General features: G+C 29.6%; 2 protein-coding genes across 3 annotated transcripts; one reads left to right on the top strand and one right to left on the bottom strand.

The window, feature by feature from the left end:
* The first annotated feature begins 1,470 nt into the window (after nt 1-1,470).
* Nucleotides 1,471-4,309, top strand: LOC112795618 (uncharacterized). 2 transcript variants are annotated; one of them, XM_025837638.2, is made up of 4 exons: nt 1,471-1,888; nt 2,500-2,804; nt 3,140-3,350; nt 3,618-4,309. In XM_025837638.2, the coding sequence occupies exons 1-4, from the start codon at nt 1,640-1,642 to the stop codon at nt 4,095-4,097; spliced, it is 1,245 nt and encodes a 414-aa protein (XP_025693423.1). In that variant the 5' UTR covers nt 1,471-1,639; the 3' UTR covers nt 4,098-4,309. The 2 variants fall into 2 exon arrangements, with proteins under 2 accessions (XP_025693423.1, XP_025693424.1); XM_025837639.3 differs by having other exon boundaries at nt 3,605-4,309.
* Nucleotides 4,310-5,477: 1,168 nt separating this feature from the next.
* LOC112795617 (V-type proton ATPase subunit c''2) lies at nt 5,478-8,106 on the bottom strand. The gene is made up of 4 exons (XM_025837636.3): nt 7,751-8,106; nt 7,587-7,664; nt 6,057-6,227; nt 5,478-5,930 (listed from the first exon to the last, which is right to left on the bottom strand). Exons 1-4 carry the CDS (start codon nt 7,864-7,866, stop codon nt 5,762-5,764), a joined length of 534 nt encoding a protein of 177 aa, XP_025693421.1. The 5' UTR covers nt 7,867-8,106; the 3' UTR covers nt 5,478-5,761.
* Nucleotides 8,107-20,829: the final 12,723 nt, after the last annotated feature.

Genomic DNA, 20,829 nt, shown 5'->3' with positions numbered 1-20,829 from the left:
CAACCTTAACAAAAAACAGAGCATTCCTTATATCACATTATATTTTTCCTTTTTTCCTTACCTTTTTCAGAGAGACTGGCCTTCGATACAGTCTTCGTTTGAGGCAGATGATGATATCTGATCCTATATAGCAGTCGTGCTCCACAGAAATCGCAACAGTTACCACAATCCAACCACCGGCATTGACGAGTACAGGGGAGGATGGGTTTGTGTTGTATTTTGAGGGAGGGAAGACAATGCGTTACGTTAACGTTTGATGGGGGAGTCTTCAAAACCAACTTTTGGAGTGAAACGACGTCGTATTCGGCCATTTACGCGCCACCAACAAAACTACGTCGTTTTAGCCTTGCCCGCGTGTCACCAAATTAGCCACATCAGCTTTCCGATGACGCCACCTGGAGAAAATGTGCCGGAAGGACAACACTGAGTCCCGGCGTCTAACTTCAGGTACCAATTTGGGTAATTAATAATTTTAGGGACTACTTTAAAGCACGAGTGTAACTTCAGGGACCACTCTGAGGCTTAGCTCAAAAAATGACTTTTTTCATACTACTACTATTTTTTGCCACATTTCTATAAAATAAACAATTTTAAAACTAAAAATCCAAACATAAAATAACTTATTTATAAACTACTTTTAATATAATTATTTATTGTTTAAACTATTTTTTCAAAAGGAGTTTAATTAAATTGTTTACCTAAATTGGGCCTTAAGCCTTTAACTTTTGATAGTTGGAACCTTTTCAATAAACTTAATTATGATAATGATAGAATAGAATGTGCCGAATGTAAAGGATACAAAAAAATATATAAAACTAACAACAATGCTAGGGAACCAACTCTATATAAGTCAAGAATCAGCCAACTGGTAATCGGATGTTGCTACTAATAGGCACACGGATGTTTCTTTTTCTTGTAAATTGGATGGTTTTGGATATGATTTCTATGTTTCATGTGTTACGCATTAATAAAATATAATTAATTATATGAAATCAACTAATGAATGATCAAAGCATCTGTTCCGTGATTTTCTCTTAACACTAACGTGGTTAACAATAATTTAACAAACAAATTAAATTATAAATTAATAAAACTAATTATAATTAATTATGTTGTTCTGTTCTTGGCTAATTATTAGTTGGTTCCATATACTTTTCCTAAAACTAAAGATAAGCGATATGAAAAATTAAACACGAAGATATTAGTCAAATAATAGCTAATATACTTAATAAAATGGGATCACATAAAATAAATTTCAAAATGTTGCATGGAAAATTGACTGGATCCCATTCAGTCTAGCCAGTTAGTTCAGCAATTTTGAAACGATTTTTTAAATAGCAGTTTCTCTCATTGGATCGAACCGCAAAAACTTTCGATTTTCGGTCAATTTGATTTGGCTAACCAATCTGGTCCGATTTTTAGAACCGCGTTTCTGCGGCCATATATTTAATCAGGCAAACATCCCCATTTGCCAATAAGTATAGACCAATCAATATTATAATATCCATAATAAAAAAATTCAAATTTTTAAAGGGGAAAAGTTGATAAACTAATAAAATAAAAGATTAATTATTATTAATTTTATAATTTTTGTATTATATAATAGAAAATTGGCTGAATCTCGGAAACTAGAAAGAAAATGATGGTTGGTAAAGAGAAGGCCAAGGCAGTGATAGTCGGGGGGAGCATAGCTGGAATATCAACTGCACATGCTCTTATCTCTGCTGGTTGGGATGTCGTTCTCATTGAGAAAACCTCTGCACCTCCAACTGGAAGCCCCACGGGTGCTGGTCTTGGACTTGACCCTCTCTCTCAACAAATCATTCAATCTTGGCTTCCACTTCCTCATTTCCTACATAACACCACTCTTCCACTAACCATTGATCAGGTTTCTACTACTCAACTTTGATGATCATTCAGGATGCCCTGAATTTCAAACTTTATATATTATTCGATAGTTCTATTAAACTACTCTTCCATCTTAGCTCATGACAACAATAAAAAAGTCTCTTAGTTTACAAATTCACTCTAACAGAATATATAAATTCAATTACAATTTTAGTCTTTATTATCTCATCTTTTTTTATTTTATTTTTTGTTGTTCTTGTATTTTCTTTATTTGTTTTTATTTTTCATAGGACAATACTCTATATATATTTAGTTTTACTCTCATAATTTACAACACAATTCAATCAATCAATAATCAATAAAAATTCTTTTCTTTGCTTTTCCTATTCTTTCACAACTTTATCAGTTTCAATGTTTAGTTTCATTAGGAACGAGTTGAGCTACTAGCTTGTATTTATCTGGAAAATTGATAATTAAAAGAAAAAGAAGGAGAAAAATGATTTGTTGATGTTTTATTTTCCAGTGAAAATTTAGGTGCAGTCAATTGAGAATGATAAAAATTTAATCAAATCAATCAAATTATTTAACAACTTTCAACTATCAACTTTACGTAAAATTGACTATATGCGAGTTCTTTTTGTGTGTGAGCAGAACCAAGCAACTGATAGTGAGAAGAAGATCAGCAAGACACTGACAAGAGATGAGTGTTTCAACTTCCGAGCAGCGTATTGGGCTGATCTTCATGGCCTTCTATACAATGCGCTGCCACCGAGTGTATTTCTATGGGGTCACCTCTTCCTCTCTTTCCATGTTGTGGACTTCAAAGGTTCCATAACAACAAAAGTCAAGGTTCTGAAAACCGGAGAGGTCATCAATATAGTAGGGGATTTGCTTGTTGCAGCTGATGGATGCCTCTCTTCCGTTCGCCAGAAATATCTCCCTGATTTTAAACTCAGGTTTGTATCTTCAAATAAGATGATACAAATTTTTACTTTCATAGATTATCATAGGATATTGTAGAGATCTACATTGCTTTTTGCTGTTGTTATTAAAATATTACCAGAGTTGTTAGTAGTTAGGAGTTAACTTAGTAATGGCCGGAGTTAGTAGATAGAATATTTATGAAGTTAGTTGGTAATATCCCTATAAATAGGATTACTCTTGTATCATGTAATAATAACTTTAACGCAACAACTTCACATATAATATTATCTTCTTATTCTACTCTTTTCCCAGAAATTTAACAGTTGTTGGGTGTTTTTATAAGTTCCTCTAAGGCTATGATGTGCAGGTATTCAGGATATTGTGCTTGGAGAGGGGTTCTTGATTTTTCGAAAATCGAGGATTCAGATACAATAACAGGCATTCGCAAGGCATACCCTGAGCTTGGAAAATGCTTGTACTTTGACTTGGGCTCAGGAACACATGCTGTGTTCTACGAGCTTCTAAACAAAAAGCTCAATTGGATTTGGTATGTGAATCAGCCAGAGCCACAAGTTAAGGTAATATTCTTCATTTCCTAGAATCATAGTAGCTAGAATATCGATTTAACTCTTAAAATCTTCAGATGTTATAATTTTAAATAAGTTAGTCGATTTTACAAAATTTTTACTAGATCTGACGATTGTATGATTTAAAATCTTGTTAAGATTTTACATTTTACATGCTTAGTTTACATTTTCGATGTCACTTAAAATCTCGATTTTTTCTGCCTTGCCTGAAATACAAATTTTCCATTAAAAGGTTCATCCAACAGAACTTCTTTTCAGGGAAACTCTGTGACGATGAAAGTAAGTGGCGACATGATTGAGAAAATGTACCAAGAAGCTGAAAAAGTGTGGATTCCAGAGCTGGTAAAGGTGATGAGAGCAACAAAGGAACCCTTCTTAAATTTTATATATGATAGTGATCCCTTGAAGAAGATATTTTGGGACAGTGTGGTGTTAGTAGGAGATGCAGCTCACCCCACAACTCCTCATTGCCTTAGAAGCACAAACATGTCAATATTGGATGCATCAGTGTTAGGAAAATGTTTGGAGAAGTGGGGAGTGGAGAAGTTAGAATCAGCTTTAGAAGAGTATGAGTCCATCAGATTGCCAGTGACCTCCAAGCAGGTGTTGCATGCAAGGTGGCTCGGTCGCATAAAGCAAGGTTTGGTTCTTCCTCAAAGGGACCCTTTTAACCCCAAATCAGCAACACCAGATGAATGCCAAGACCTTCTGCAGAGGAACACACCTTTTTTTCAGTGATGTGCCTATGCCACTTGCTTCATTTAGATTTTGCATCCACCAATTGATTTCCAGTGATGTAGGAAGTATTCTTGCAAGAATACGTTGATTTGTATACATATATAGTGATAACCATCTATTTGAAGCACATGGGCTTTCCAATTTGGTGGATACTACCATGAAGATTTTACAATTGTCTTCGTATAAAGATATTTTTACCATTCGATCATGAATTGTATGGTTTGATTTTGATGTGTTACAAAAGTATTATTTTTTTTAAAATGTGGCTAAACAAATAAAATATACTTTTAACACAAAAATCTTCATAAAAAAATGTTTTATGTATCTTCATTTAAGTAGGTGTCTTCAAACTTTATTTCCGTTATTTAAAAAAATAATAAAAAATTGGATGAAGATATTTCATTTGACATCTCATAAGAAAATTTCGGTAAACTAGAATACATCCACCCAAAAATTGGTTAGAAGCAGTGGTATAAACAGGTCGGGCTAAGCTTTATTCTTACTAGGCCATATTTCTAATGTTAGTTAATTGGTCTGCAGTGTGCTAGACTGTTACAGACTTGTTTTCAAGTTTTAAATTTTGAATTTGTTTGGAAAATTTTAGTAGTTATTTTTTTTAATTATGAAAAGTCATATTAATGGTGTTTGGTACCGTATTTTAAATATGTTTTTTAATTTTTTGAAAGGTTATTTAAAGTTTTTGAAGAATTAAAAAATTGATTTTTCTCCTTTTTAAAAGCTATTTTATCACTCCTATTTATTAAAACAACTTTAAAATAAGTACTTCTATGATAAAAATTCAAACACAAAATAACTTATTTATAAATTACTTTAAATATAAGTTAACGAGCTATAACTCAAATAGCATAATCTCTCTATCTTTACCTAGAGATCTCAGGTTTGAGTCTCACTCTTAATTATATCAAATGTAATATTTATAAAAATATCTAAACATTTAAAATATTTAGAAAATAGTTCTGAGAATCGAATTAAATCGGCCAGTTTAATCGAAATCAGTCACCTTTCCAGTTAGGTTCAAGTAAAAAATTGATTGGCAAAGAATAGGTCAAAGAATGGGAAAAAAGACATATAACGCTAATTTGTGAGTTAAGGTCAGACCTATTAATACGTTTAGGCTTTTAAAAGAGTCTCTAGACTTATTTTGCAACATGCCATATCAGGCTAAGTAATAAGTTTCTAAATTAAACCACGATATCCCATTACGAATCTGAGCTCTATTTAAGAATTTGTCACTGGACAATGGGTTGCTGTATGTATGCACAAGATTCGAACTATAGACCTTCACTTAAGTAAACGGGTGATGTTAAACTACTCGACCAACCCAGATACTTGCGACTGAACAAAAAAACTGATTCTTGATTTTATACACATGCCCAAATAACTTCACATCTTTTTTATTAAATGAGTAAACACTTCAAAATTAGTCCTCCAAAAAATATTGAAATCCAACCAACAGCTTGATGTCTTTGATGATGATACACATTACATTCTAACTACTTATTGGTAAATGGTACAACCTAAAATGGAGGCAACATTCATACCAACAAAGGTAAATAGATAAGACTTCTTCAATCACTTGGCAGTACAGAGAAAATATTGTGCTCCACCATAATTGTATTCCCACTCTCTTATATGAAAGCAAATTAAACCTTTGTTGGCCATGTTGCTTGAGCTGACATAATGATTCCAACAATAACTCCAAATAGCCCAAGAGCACTACCAAAAATTTCAATCACAAGAATCTTCACAAAGAGAGAGGAGTTTTGAGCATCAGACAACGCACAACTGCTTCCAATTATTCCTACACACAATCTGCCAAGAAGAGAAAAAGGAAAAAGAGAAAATGATTTATAAAATAGCAGGATGGAAAATGTTTATCTGCATTTGTACAAAATTTTGCTGGGGATATATGAGATGTTGGCAGAAATGAATACAGACCCACAAACAAGATTTGCGAAGCCAACAATAAGTCCGGAAGCAAAGATTGCATATCCAGCCCTAAGAGACTCGGCTGCATAGATCTGTGATGAAGGAACGCTTTCTAATTTTGTTTGTAGAATGATGGCCACAATAACACCATAAATAGCAACAGCTTCACAGAAGATTACACTGCAATACCAAAATATCAGGAACAACCAGTAAAGTGGCAGACATGATCGTGTTAGAACTATATCAGCTGCACCAACCTATTTTATGCAAGTAACATTTAAAAAGGAATAATGTTCACAGCATTCATATAAAACAATCAGTATTTAGAAATTCAGAATGGCAATACTGAATTTTTCATTAAATACAGGATTTCACATGTTAAAAATTTACCATTTAACTTCAATGGTTTGAGTAGTCAACCCTTATAATCTTATCAGTTTAGGATTATACAAAGCCTGGGAAAGAAAACATTGTGCACTCTATCATAATCTAACTCCCACACAGTGATATAAATTATAAGGCAAACTAAAATTTTGACAGCCGTGATGTTTGAGGTGTCATAAATTCTAGAAACTCTAAATATCCCAAGTGTGCAGTAAAGATCTTAATCACAATATTCAACACTAGTGGATCTTGCCATTTTTCTATAGCTTTTTAAGTTTAATTATTAATTTATTATGTATCAATAATTTATAAAAAAATACTATTTAATAGAATAAATGCGTTAATTTTTTTTAGAGAACATTTGTGTTTGGAAAAAAAGGAAGAAAAAGGAAAAGGAAAGAAAACAACATATCCAACAATGGGTTTACATGGTTATTTATGATTGTATAAACGAGTGCCACCATTTCAACTTATCCAACAACCATCCCCAAATCTTAGTATATTAAGGCTAAAGTTTTCCCCTTTTTTGACCAAGTAGTGTAGCATTACTCGTTGTAGGTTGATCAATGAGTTTAATTTGTATGCCCTGTAAGTCTGGGAATATGAATAATTTTACACTTAACATCCAATCATGAGGTGCCGCATAGGGATAATTGATTTCTTTTAAAGATAGTGAACATGAGATATAGCTATTTTTTGCTTGTATGACAACATGAGATTGGATTGCAGTGGCAGTTTATAGAAATTAAACTCTTCCTTAATAGTTTAGGTCATATTATAAACATAAGTCAGCAGGAGAATATAAAGAATATGATGCTGAAAGCTAGCACAATTATCAAAATTAACACTAATTTTGTGTGAAACCACCACAATACTAGCTGAATTTCTAAAATCTCAATATCATTTCTTTTTCACAACATCAATTCCAAATTCTAACTCTCTATCAAAGCTAAGAATACAATGCACTAAGCACAATCATAAAACAGTTAACTATCTAAAACGCAATAACACATCTAATAGAACACTGCTGAAACCTAAGGCATATCAATATAACCAATTGGATAACAACATAACCTAATTGAAAACTAAATCCGAACACCAAGCAAATCAGACTATGAAATTTGAGTGGATAAAATGACAGATCAGTAATTGTACCTAATGAGATTCTTGGAAGTGATTCGGGGAGCCTTGATTGCAGCACCGATCAAGCTGCTACCAGTTATGTAAATCCCCCTTCGCAAATCCAAAAAGAAGATTATCATAAACCGTTACGGAAAATAAATTGAGAAAATCTGAAACGGAAAAGGGAAACGGCGTACCAAGCAGCACCGAGAACTGAGACACCGATGGAGACGGCGATGCCGATGGCGGAGAAGGTGTAAGGAGAGATCTTCACGAGCGCAGTACCCCAAGAGCTGGATGTGGCGGTAGACATTGTGAATCACAGAGAGGTTCTGTGATCGGATCTCAATGTATGTCGTGTAACGGTGTTTATCCACACAGAAGGGAACAGAAGAAGGTTCAGAAGGAGGCCGAAGCTCAGCGTTTCTTCACCTTTGTGAAAAACGACAAGTCGTTTAGAAGGGAGGTTATTTTTTTCCCTTAGCGTGTCATTTATCGCTTTAATAAAAAAAAATGTCATTTTGCTAATAACCGTGCGAGTGTAGCGTAGCTCATCAACTAACTCTTTTCCGCATTTCAAATAGGCGGACAATAATTTTTATGAATAATACAAACAATAAATTTTAAAATTAATCTAATAAAATAAAAATATATTATACTCTAAATAAATTATTTAAATTTTTTTTATGATTAAATTATTTAAAATTTTAATATTAAGATAATTATTTATAAATTTAATAAATTAAATATTTAATATATTTATTATTTATATTATTTAATATTTTTATTATTTATTTATATTTTTTATTGTTTAAATAAGTGGCCGAATTCAAATTTCAACCTTGAGTCTATAAAATAATTTGGACCAACCATTTGTCCTAGAGATACCGGGATGCATATTACTCTCGGCTAATTGTGGCGATTGTAATTTTGGTGTTAAAATTATTGAATGGTATTTTTTAAATTTTATATTTTTAATTTAAATATTAAATTTTATCTTATTTTAATAAGTTAGGTAAATATATATAGATATCATAGCATGTACTATTATTTTTTTTTTCTATCCCATCATTTATTTTCGCTTGGAAAACGACTCATAGTCAACTACAATTAAGGGTAGACATAAAAATTTAAACATCCACTTTAAAATTAGTTTTCTGGTTCATGAAACTAAATTAGAATTAGATTGAAGATACAAAATAATTTTAAACTTATTTAAAAAAATAAAAATAAATTTTAAATCAATTTTAAAATTTAAATCAGGTTTACTTATAAATCTAATTTTAAATTTGGTTTTTTGAATATTCAGTTTCAAAATAAATTTTTTAATTAAAAATCTAATTTTAAAACCAATTTTATATAAGTTCAATATTTTTTAAAGATAAAACCAATTTTAAAACCAGTTGTTTAAAAATTCAATTTTAAAATTCAGTTTTAAATTTGGTTTTTCTGAATATCCGGTTTTAAAACTTTAATTTTACATAAATTTAATATATTTTTTAAGGTAAAACCAATTTTAAAAAGAACGAGTTAACAAAAGCTGAAAGTGCAATATTTTTATGCCGAATTTTTTCTAGTTAAAACAGGAATGTGATAACTGAAAACATGAAAAATAACTATGTATATAAGAATTAGAGTTTACAATATGGCATACATTAGTCAGATATAAATTTAAATAGCTCCTCTAAGTACAAGCAAAATCAACTATAACTTGAAGGATATAAGTATGGGCTTACTCAAATTTGGAAGCTCAATGTGCCCTAAGATGTCTAGAATGAAGGCATGAATAGATGAAAGACTCAAGAGACAATAAGAAATGAGTCTTGGTTTGCTTGATGTATATGATAAAATATAGACATAAAAATATAGATATTAAAGATATGGACATAAAATATTTATGTTTATGTATTGTGTTAGTCAAAAATAAGAACTAAGACACACATATTTTAAAAAAATTAAATTACTCTTTATTTAACCATAAATTTTATTACTATCACTGTATATTCATTACCTCAAACACTGTATATCATTATCATTGAATTTTTTTTCTAATATTTTTTATTTCTTCTAATATCATCTTAAATCATCATTCAAATATTAAATATATAAGGGTAAAAGAATAAAAAATTAGTGTCTCACAAGTTGTGTCTCAGTGTCTCACCAAATTGGAGGTACACAAATTTAATGTATCTGTGTTCATTCATATTCTTTCGTATCCTTTAAAACTCTATGTCTCACCAAACCAAACAACATACATGTATCACCGTGTCCATATTTCGGATATCAACCAAACACTACCTAAGATACTTAGTCATTTTTTGGTTTTACTTTGTATTTTTAGTAAGAAAAACTCTAACATATGGCTAAATTTTTTTGTTTTCTCTACTAAGATTTTAGTACTTTCTTCCTTTTCTTTATGTTCTAATTTCAAACTACAACCCAATGTAAGAAAACAATATTAACATTTCTAATAAATAATAATAAAACATAAAACATCAAATTTATTAAAAATAATTAAAAATTCAACAAGAATTCATAAATTAAGATAATATAAATAAAAAACTAACAAGAAAATCCTAGTAAACTAAGATAATAAAACAAAAAAATGTAAATAAAACTACACTAAAATAAGATTTGAAACTAAAACTAGAGAGAATTTATAAGGAAACCTTAAGAATTTTAGAGAGAAGTTAGAACTTCTTTCTCTAGGATTTCTATTAAAAAAATACCTAAGACGTTATAAAAATGAGTGTATGTGAATGTGTGTTTGTGTCTCTCTCAAAACTTGCTTCAAATATGGCTTTAAAATAGCCTTAAACGGGACAAAATGACCCCTCACTCACAAATCATATGCCATTTTGAATGAGACACGCAATTAGACATGTGCGTGCGCACTAATTAAAATTTCTTTCTCCTTCGTTCATTCGCAAAATCTCAACATTTGCATGATTTCTATCCATCTTTATAAGTCATCCTAACCCCTCTAGCACTACAAAAGTGAGAAGAAGACACTCTAGATCTTCATAAAATCTAGGCCGAGCTTGATGTCCACAAAATGCAAAATACAGGCCTCAGCTCTAAGCTAAGGTATGGTCACACATCTTCGTTGGGTAAACTCTCCAGCACTCTACCTCCAAACTCATCACCCACAACGGGATCTATGTCATTCTTCAGCCGCATGATGTACCTCTCAGTCGGAATCCTCCTCGGGATCTTCCTCCTCCGATGAGCTAGTATTGTTTACATCTACGTATAATGGGCCATTAACATAAACAAGTGCAAGTACTTTTCCTAGCGGCCCAAATTGAGCATTTAGTTGATTGACAGGCTATTATAGAGTGGGCTTAGAAACAAGTGGAATATCTACGTGGCTCAGGGGGATACTCTCTTGGTCCAGGTTGATAATGTCCGTCAAAATTAGACTCAGGTACCACCTAATTCAGCGATTTAGGAGGAAAAGAATGATATGGACAATCTGAATGTAATGCTGATAGAGAAAAACTATATGGTATATTCGAGTCAAAGTCTGGACTAAGTAGGGACTAAGGAGTGCAGAAAAGGTCTGCCATGCAGTATGTACATACGCGTACATACGAGACTCTCCTTAGATAAGGGTACTATCCAAATTCAGGTCCTTGAATGTAAATAGCTCCAGCATCTCATAGAAAATGACTCCTATCTTCATTTGTAAAAAAGGAAGAAAAAAAAAAGAACAGGTGAGAACATAAGGATGCGTTTGGTTTGTTTTTATTTTTTGTGATTTCTATTTTCTGAATTTTGTGAAAGAAAAAATAAAAACCGAAAACATGATTTTATTGTTTTTACCTTTTTCTTCACAAAATTTAAAAAACAAAAAATACTGAAAATGAAAATACAAACTAAACACATTCTAAGATTCTCAAACATTTTTTTGGGGTCATATATCACAACACTACACAATACTTTCTCAAATCCATTTTAAATACTCAATTTGTTTTTCTTGTTCCTTTACATACATTCAAATTTATTTTCTTTAGTAATTGCTGAAACCGACCCGTTGTTGACTAATTTAAATTCATATGCATTTGACATTGAATAAGCTAATAAACATCAAATAATTAGTTAATTATTTTTTAATAGCAATTCAACTAGTTTTAACTATGATAATACAATAGAATTTTTTCAATAATCAATAAATAAATTATAGATATTAATTTATCCTTTATTTATAAGAGTGTTTATTATAAATCACCACACATATATATGGTCAACTTTTTCATTTTATTGATATACAAATACCTACTAGGAAAAAAATTTAAAAAAATTGGTCCGCATTTTCACATTTTATATAAGTCAAATTTTTTTTTTTCGTTACAAGATTTTCTTTGTACAATGATAATTAATTTTGTAGTTGGAATATATATAATGTATAATTACTTAATAAATATTTTTTAAAATTAATTATTTTTTGTACTCTTTATGTATTCTTATTACAAAATTAATTATAATTAAACATATATTATATTCAAATGCTTGTACGATAAAATTTAATTTATTGTCATTTGTATCCTAAATCTTCTCGCTTGTTATTTATAGCCCTACAATGGAAGTTATTATAGTCTTGTGGACATTAGAGGAACTGTCGAACAAGGTAGCACAGGAGCTGTTGGAGGGGGCGTAGGAGTTAGCCGAGCAGGCGGTACAGGAGCTGTTGATGATGGATCTACTGATGCTGCTGATGCTGTAGAAGCTGTTGGCGGTGCAGGAGCTGCAGGAGGCCACAGTGTACTGGTGAAAAATCGACATGTAAGAATATATGTATAGGCAAGAGAGGAGGAAGAGTAATGTCATTGTTCCGCAACTAAATTTGAAAATCAGGAAGGGTTGCACCTAAGAGGACTATCTTTTACAGATATGTTTATTATTTAGAATGGTTTTTATTAATAATAATGTGGGTTTAATTAAAATTTATTTTATTCTAAGAATATATAAGATTACATAAATTATAATTATTTAACAAATATTTTTAAAATTTTTATTTTTAAATATTAAAAAAATTAAAATTAAAACCTAAAAAATATTTGTTATATTTTATATATTTTGTATGTACTCATACTACAAAATTTAATTTATATTATCGCTAATAAAAAATAATCTAAATAACATTTTATAACATCTATAATGAATTAGGATGCTTAATTTAGCCTTTTATTTACTAAGCATGATAAAGGAAAATTATATAGGAAATTTAGTTTGATTGGTACTTAGTGCTAGTTTGGACATCGTTGGATCGATAAAAGAATATCTTTTTTTAATGATTTTTTTTGTATTTTTTAGTGTGGTTGGTAGATTTTTAATAATAAAAATAAAAATACTAAAAAAATATATCTTTTGTGAGAAGTTAGAATTTTTATTTTTTTAAAATAATATTTTTTCTTTAAAAAATATATTTTTTAAATATTTTTCATATAATAAATGAATAGAAAATACTTTTATTTTATTTTATTCAAACATAATTGATAGATAAAAAAATGTTTTTACATGAGATATCGAAACATAAAATCACTTTTACTTTTATAAAAGATGTTTTAAAAAAGATCATTAAAAAAATCTTTTTTAAAAGTGACGTCCAAACAAATTCTTAACATACGTATTTTGATTGGAGAATTATTTTTATGATTATTTAAATTTGTGGAGGCTATATGTTGAAAGAAAAAATAATGAGTATATATCTATTAGTTATATATTAAAACAGATACCAATATAGTTTTTCTAAAGAGTAAATACATTTTTATTCTTCTAGTTTTTTTATTATAATATTATGTCAGCTTAAGTGGCTAATTGATATATTTTTTTAAGCAAATTACCTTTTAATTCTTTTGCTCTTATTTAAAATACTTTTTAATTTTTTTACAAAATAAAAAAATTCATTACTATTCTTATATTTATTACATAGTAAAAAGATCTGTTACTCAATGTTTTCAATGTTAATATTAATTCTTTTTAATAGGTATAAATTGAACTAAATTCTAATTTATTCTCACCTTTTATATTTACTCTTTTTTATATCTATAGTATAAATCAACATTCACATTACACATTTTCTTTATCTCCTCTCATATAATCTCATATTTTTTTCTCTTTTTTATTCTCTACTTTTGTTAAATATATGTACTAAGTGATTATGTAATTGTACTTACTAAGAAAAAAGTGAAGAAAAAAATGATAGTGACTCTACCAAACAAATTTGAATTAACATAATTACTGAATTAAAGTATCAAATAACATAATTACTGAATTCACATAATTGCATGACGAACTATCTTAATGTTAGTTCTCATATATTTTCTTATAGTTGAATTGGGTAAGAGACTTATTATGTGAATTACCTATCTTATATGCAATAATAAAGGATACACTTTAAGGTGTATCAAATAAAAATGAGTACAAGCAATATATTTCAACCTTAAAACTATTTTAACTTTTAGCAAATGACTAACATAATAGTTCATAAAATTTGTTTACAAAGTTCCATGGAATTCAAAATGAAGCAAGAGGACAAGTGGATCATATCATGGTAACAAATGTTTAGAAAGAAAAGAGTTTTTTTTTTCTATTAGTGTCTTGTGATGAATAAGTTTCATATTTTTTTAAAGGAAGCCGTGTGAATAACTTTCAGGTATATTATGTATTTATTTTTTAAAGTATATGAGTGGATATTTGTATGATTTTTAAGTTGTTGAATATTTTTATAAACAAAAATATGTAATTTTACAGGAGTGTGTTTTTGTGTTGAAGTTGTTAGTGGTGATGTAAGAACAACGTTTACTAGATAAAGTAGATGCATAAGATTCTTTTATGAATAAAGTTGATTTATATTTCTATGGAATGACGTGTATAATTTTTGAAAATTATATATAATTATTTCTCTTATCAATAAATTTTTATTTATTTATGATCAAATATAAATAATCTCTTTAGAAAAAAAAATTTTACATAATAAAATATGAGAAAATACATAATTCAAAATGACATTTGTCTATATAACCTTTAATCTCATCATAATATTTTTAACGGCTACAAAGGTGTACATCTTATTTTCATTCTTACAAAACATGAGTTTATTTATAAGGATACAGCAATTATGTTGATTGAAGTCCGAATAAGCATGATTAAAGACATTCTCTTCTAACTTGGAATTCAAGAGGCATGTCGAAGTTGAATTATCTTAATGGCCAACCTAACGAGACAATAATAGTTAAAATTACTCTTACTGTTGTTGGCTTTATAAGTCGAATTATCTCACCATTTTGATTTATTTTTTTTTTTTTATATCAAAGACCCATTTACTTCTTATAATTGTTGAATTTGGTGGTGGTTCAGTGAAGGTCCAAGTTTGACATCTTTGTAAAGCTTGCATCTCATATCAACTCTTGAGTTACAACTCCGTTTATGTTATACTTGCGGTACATAGCTGGTCCCAAGTTTGGATAAAGGAGGAGGGTTGTATTAGGTCTTCGACAACCAGCATAAAAATATAGTCGAACCCCCATGACATGAATCAAAGACATTATTGCGCTAAAACTAGGTCGTTGCCCGAAAGCAACGCGCTGTATGGCTCGAGTACGGTGTCAAATGAGTAAGAGCCGCTGCATTAGTGCCCAGATGTAGATCATTATTTATTGTCTTTTTTTAGTGTTGACAATTGAGAACTTATTTTACAGATGTTGGAATGTGATTTATCAAGTCAATGTTTTCTGTGATTATAGATTTTGGCTTATTTATTCCTAAATTTGATTGTGTAATCATAGAATGAGTATTTAGAAGTGCAGTGGGAGGTAAACCTATTTCTAGGCCAGTGATAGGAGTGGTTGAGGAAAGTTGTGATGGAATTTGATTTGATGAAGTTTGTTGATCAAATTGTTCTTGTGTTTGTTGATCAAGAATAGTGAGGGACCATGTGATTTTGATTATGAGAGAGTGTAAGTGGTATTGGTTGCTGTGCAGCTGATGAAGGTTGTTTAATGATAAATTTTGTCAAATATGTATTATCTGGAACAATTTTTATAGCAGGTTTGATTGAAGAATCACAAAACATAAATTGATAAAGAAACAAATTTTCAATAAATGTAACATGTTTTACAAGATATATCTTATCATTTTTATTCATACACTTGTATTCTTTGTGGTTAGAATTATAGCTAAGAAAGAGACACAGATCAGACTTATAATCAAATTTATTCGTATTATAAGGTCTTACGAAAGGAAAATAAGCAAATCCAATGGCTTAAAAAATCTAATTGGAGTAGCTGAAAGAATTTGACTTTTCGGATTAGGGACCTGAAATTATTGCGCTGGAAGAAGAACGGTTGATTGGAGAAGCACATGACGAGCTCGGTGGCCACGTGAGCGAGTGTTTGGACGAGTGCAACGTCTGTCAAGTCAATGGGGGTCAGAAATGCTTCCAACGACGATGACCTCTGTCGCATCGACGAGAATATAGCCCTTGAAGTCATAAAAATCGGTGAACTAGGGCTTTTAAAATTCACAAACACGGAGTAATAAGAAGTTAGGGTTCAAAGACCACCAAATAGGGTCCAAAATCAAATGTTGCCATGTTACCTAATCGTTTGAGAGTCCAGTGTGGCAATATTTTGCTACTTCAGCATTTCATTTGCTGACTCATCGTCAAAAAAGATTGAGGGATCAAATTGGTGGTCGAACTTAAATCTGGGGAACCACTAAGTGGCTGAAACTTTAAAGAGCAAAAATGAGAGTTACATTTCAGTTTACCTTAAAGAAATTTATATGAGAATAAAGAAAAAGACAAGAGAAATACTTTAATCTATTTAGAATTTTGATAAGAGTTTTTCTTCATTTACTAGCCAAATTTAAAAGTTTTCTTTCATGGAGGTGCTTGCTTCCATTTCTCTCTTGGTTTCTTAATGCAAAGTTGGAAATGAGAAAGAAAAGGTTAAGTAAGAGGTGGAGATTAAAGAAGGGTTGTTGTTTAAAATGAGGAGAGATAAGGGATCGGAAGTACTTAAGATTAATATATAATTTGAAAATAATTACCAAAGTTAGATATTCTTGATCACATATTTTTTACTTTTTCAGAGCACATATTTAAGTTACCATTATATATGACATAGATAACATGATTATTTCTATCATAAAGTATCTTCTAATGTATTTTAATACAATTGAGTTAATCAAAGAGGTAACATGATTATCTCTATCATAGAGTATCTTCTAAAATATTCTAATACAATTGAGTTAATTAAAGAGTGTCAGTATTAATCTTTATCAGTTAAATTTAGACCTGATTATTATATTATTAAACTTACCTCAAATTTAATTTTTGAGGTACTTGGTTTGGTCGAATAATAAAAATTATTATTATTATATTATTTTTTTCTCTCGTAATTCAGAACTGACTCATCAAATAGAGTCTAACCATGTTACTCGAATTTTTTAAGTTTTAAGCGTATAAGGCCAGAAAAATTAGTTTACCTGTAACATTAGGTAAAAAGTTTTTTTTGAAACAAAGACAGCTCAACACATTAAAGTGGAGCAAAACAAACAAACATAAATACATAAAACTGTAGATAAAGAAACCAAGCTCCTGACACCTCCTGCAATGCTATCAACCACCGAAAGAATCACCACCATTTCGCTCTTTGTAACTCAACACTGTCCTTGTTTAAATGAAGTCAATACTTGCTCTATTACTATTAAAAATTCTGGCATTACGTTCCAACCAAATGTTCCAGATCACTGCAAAGAACGCCGTCATCCACAGCTTCTGCCCTTGTCTTTTGTTGTGCATGCCAATCCAATTCCCAAACAGTTCTTTCATGGTTCCAGGAATAACCCATGCTCTACCAAAGGCTCGCAACCAAGAGCACCACACCTGCCATGTTACCTCACACTGAAGAAATAAATGCTCAATAGTTTCGATCCCCTTGTGGCATAGGACGCACATATTATCACTATTCATGACAACTCCTAATCTAGTCAACCTCTCCTTAGTATTAATTCTACCAATGAGCACAAATCATCCAAAAAGCTCAATTCTTGGGGGTACTAGGCTTTTCCATAGTGCACTTGTGAAGTTATAGCTCGTGATCTCGTTCGACAACGTCTCCGTTTGGATTACCTGCAGAAAGGATTTTGTGGAAGACACCTGTATTATCAAATTTTTACACAACAATATCCTCGCTCTCAGATAACAGCTTCACTGGCCTTAACCGCTCATGAAGTTGATGGACAAGTTCTAGCTCCCATTGGAACAAGTCCCTCCTCCATTGAAAATTTCATATCCACTCTAACCCATCCCAAAACCCATAGTCCCCAATTACAGCTCATTGTTGGCTTGAAATAGAGAAGAGTCTTGGAAAACTCACTTTCAGAGGACCATTATGAACCCAATTATCTTCCCAAAACCGGGTTTTTATACCATTACTGGCTTCCATCGCCAGCCCCTCACCATTTTATCTCGCACCCTTTGTTCTTTGATATTCAGCTGGCATATGTCCTCCCAAGGCCCCCTTTGACGGTAAAGACTGCGATGCTAGCATTACATTAGGGGTCAACTTGTTGCAAGAACATACAATCTTTTTCCACAACGGACATTCTTCCTTTGAAAATCGCCACCATCACTTAAACAAAAGTGCGGTATTCCTAAGCACTGCATCTCCCACTCCTAAGCCTCCAGTCTTTTTTGGAGCCTGGACCAACTCCCACTTGACCAACGGTATGCTATAAGTACCGTCCTCTTTGTACCACATAAAGTTTCTTTGTAAAGCGATCAACTTGTTCGCCACTGCCCGTGATATCTTATACAAACTTAAGTAATAAATAGACAAGCTATTTAATACCGATTTAATGAGGACAAGCTTACCTATTTTATTCAAAACACTAGGTAAAAAGTTAATTCACTGTGAAACTCAATTTATTATAACTCCAGGTGAAAAATTACTTTATTGTAAAATTAGGTTGTTATATTTTCGGCATATCAACGTATGTAATATGGTCCACAAGAAAATTATGAAAGTCCTTATTAATAGACTTCATCCCTTGAAGATCTGGTGGGCCTTCGTCAGGAAATTTTTAATTTGGATGGTGGCGCACCAAATAATATCATAGTAGCTCAGAAAGCTATTTATTATAAGAAGAAATCAAAAACTAAGAAAGAGACTCTGACATTTACACATTGTTTGGTAAAAAGAAACATGAGGAAAAAGAAAAGCTAGGAAAAAAATGGATGGAAAATCAAATTTGTCATTGTTTGGATAACCATAGAAAATTAAGAAGAGAAAAAAAAGTGGTATAAGATTCATTCAAAACTTTTCTTTTCTATCATGAGATGAAAATTTGTGGAGAAGGAGCAAATAATAGTACAATTACAAATATTATCTATTGTTATATTATTATTAATAATTATCGATATAAATTTAGTTTTAATAATTTTAAGAGTAATTATCCAAATTAATTTTAAAATATACAAATATTATCTATTGTTATATTATTATTAATAATTATCAATATAAATTTAGTTTAATAATTTTAAGAGTAATTATCCAAATTGATTTTCAAGAATTTTAAAAGTAGACATTTTAGTCCTAAAAAAATTAATACACAGATCAATTTTCCAAAATTTTATTCTGGTAGGCAAATTAGTCTCCAGTTCATTTTTCGGCAGGGTAATTATCCAGATCAGTCCCTAAAGATTTAAAAAACGGATATTTTTGTCTCTAAAAAAAATTAATATACATATCAATCCCCAACATTTTTCTCCGTCAGACATAACAGTCTTCCATAAAAAAAATAAAATTATTATTATTATTATTATTATTATTATTATTATTATTATTATTATTATTATTATTATTATTAATTACACAATAATATACCATAAAAATTTTTTGTATTTTTTGGACAAAAATATTGATAAATTTATTTCATTAGATTCTCATGTATGTATTTCTAATATAAAAAGTATATATATATAATAATAATAATAATAATAATAATAATAATAATAATAATAATAATAATAATAATAATAATAATAATAATAATATTCAATAAAATTATTAGAGATTATTCTACAAAAAATTCAAGATTAAAATTATTTGATATTTTTGTATTTAATATAATCAAAAGATGTTCTACTTTAAAAAAATATTTGTATTAAAAGAAACTGTATCAATAACTTTGCTTTGTGCATGTGGACGACGACATATTAATACACTTTTTTTGTTAGAAACAAATAAGGTGAATAGTGATGCTTTGAAATCTAAATTAAAATATTTTCTTTTAATATAAACATGTTTTTTAAAGTAGGACATATTTTAATTATATTAAATACAAAAATATCAAATAATTTCAATCTTAAATTATATTTTTTAGTGACTATATATATACATATATATATTAGAAATACATATATAAGAATTTAATGAATAAATTTATTATTATTTTTGTCCAACAAATACAAAAAAATGATGATACGGAATTATTGTGCAATTAATAATAATAATAATAATAATAATAATAATAATAATAATAATAATAATAATAATAATAATAATAGTAATTTTATTTTTATTTTTTTTGATGGACGACTGCTATGTCTGACGGAAAAAAACGTTAGGGATTGATCTGTATATTAATTTTTTTTATGGACTAAAATATCAATTTTTAAAATTCTTAGGGATTGATTTGGGTAATTATTCTGCCGAAAAATAAAATGGGAGACTGATGCTGGAGTAAAACCTTGGGAATTGATCTGTGTATTAATTTTTCTTGGAGACTAAAATGTTTGCTTTTAAAATTTTTGGAGACTGATTTGGATAATTATTCTAGTTTTTAATATGTTACTGTAACAGAGATTCACATTTAAACGTTATATGTATTAGATAAATAATTTAAATTAAATACATAAAATTATAATATTTTATAATATTTATAAAATACAATAAAATATAAATAAATAAAAATATTTAGATTTTATCTTATTATAAAGATATTAACATAATTTTATATTTTATTTCTTTTTACTTTTCTTTTCATCAAAATAAAATAATATTTTTTATTCAAATAACACCTAAATAACTCTAGTTTTTTTTTTCTTTGTTCTATTTTTTTTTCTTTTTTCTTTTCTTTTATTTACTTTTTGTTAAGATTAATTTAGAGAAGACATATGACAAAATTGTCTGAAAATTTCTGTACCACACTCTTTGTTACTTCAAATTTTCTCTAAACATATTTCGTCCTATTATAAACTATGTTT

Source organism: Arachis hypogaea, chromosome 4 (genome assembly GCF_003086295.3).
Source record: "Arachis hypogaea cultivar Tifrunner chromosome 4, arahy.Tifrunner.gnm2.J5K5, whole genome shotgun sequence".
In the NCBI taxonomy this organism is placed as follows: domain Eukaryota; kingdom Viridiplantae; phylum Streptophyta; class Magnoliopsida; order Fabales; family Fabaceae; genus Arachis; species Arachis hypogaea.
The sequence above is the reverse complement of the archived record's forward strand: the minus strand, read 5'-3'. Positions and strand labels throughout refer to the sequence as shown.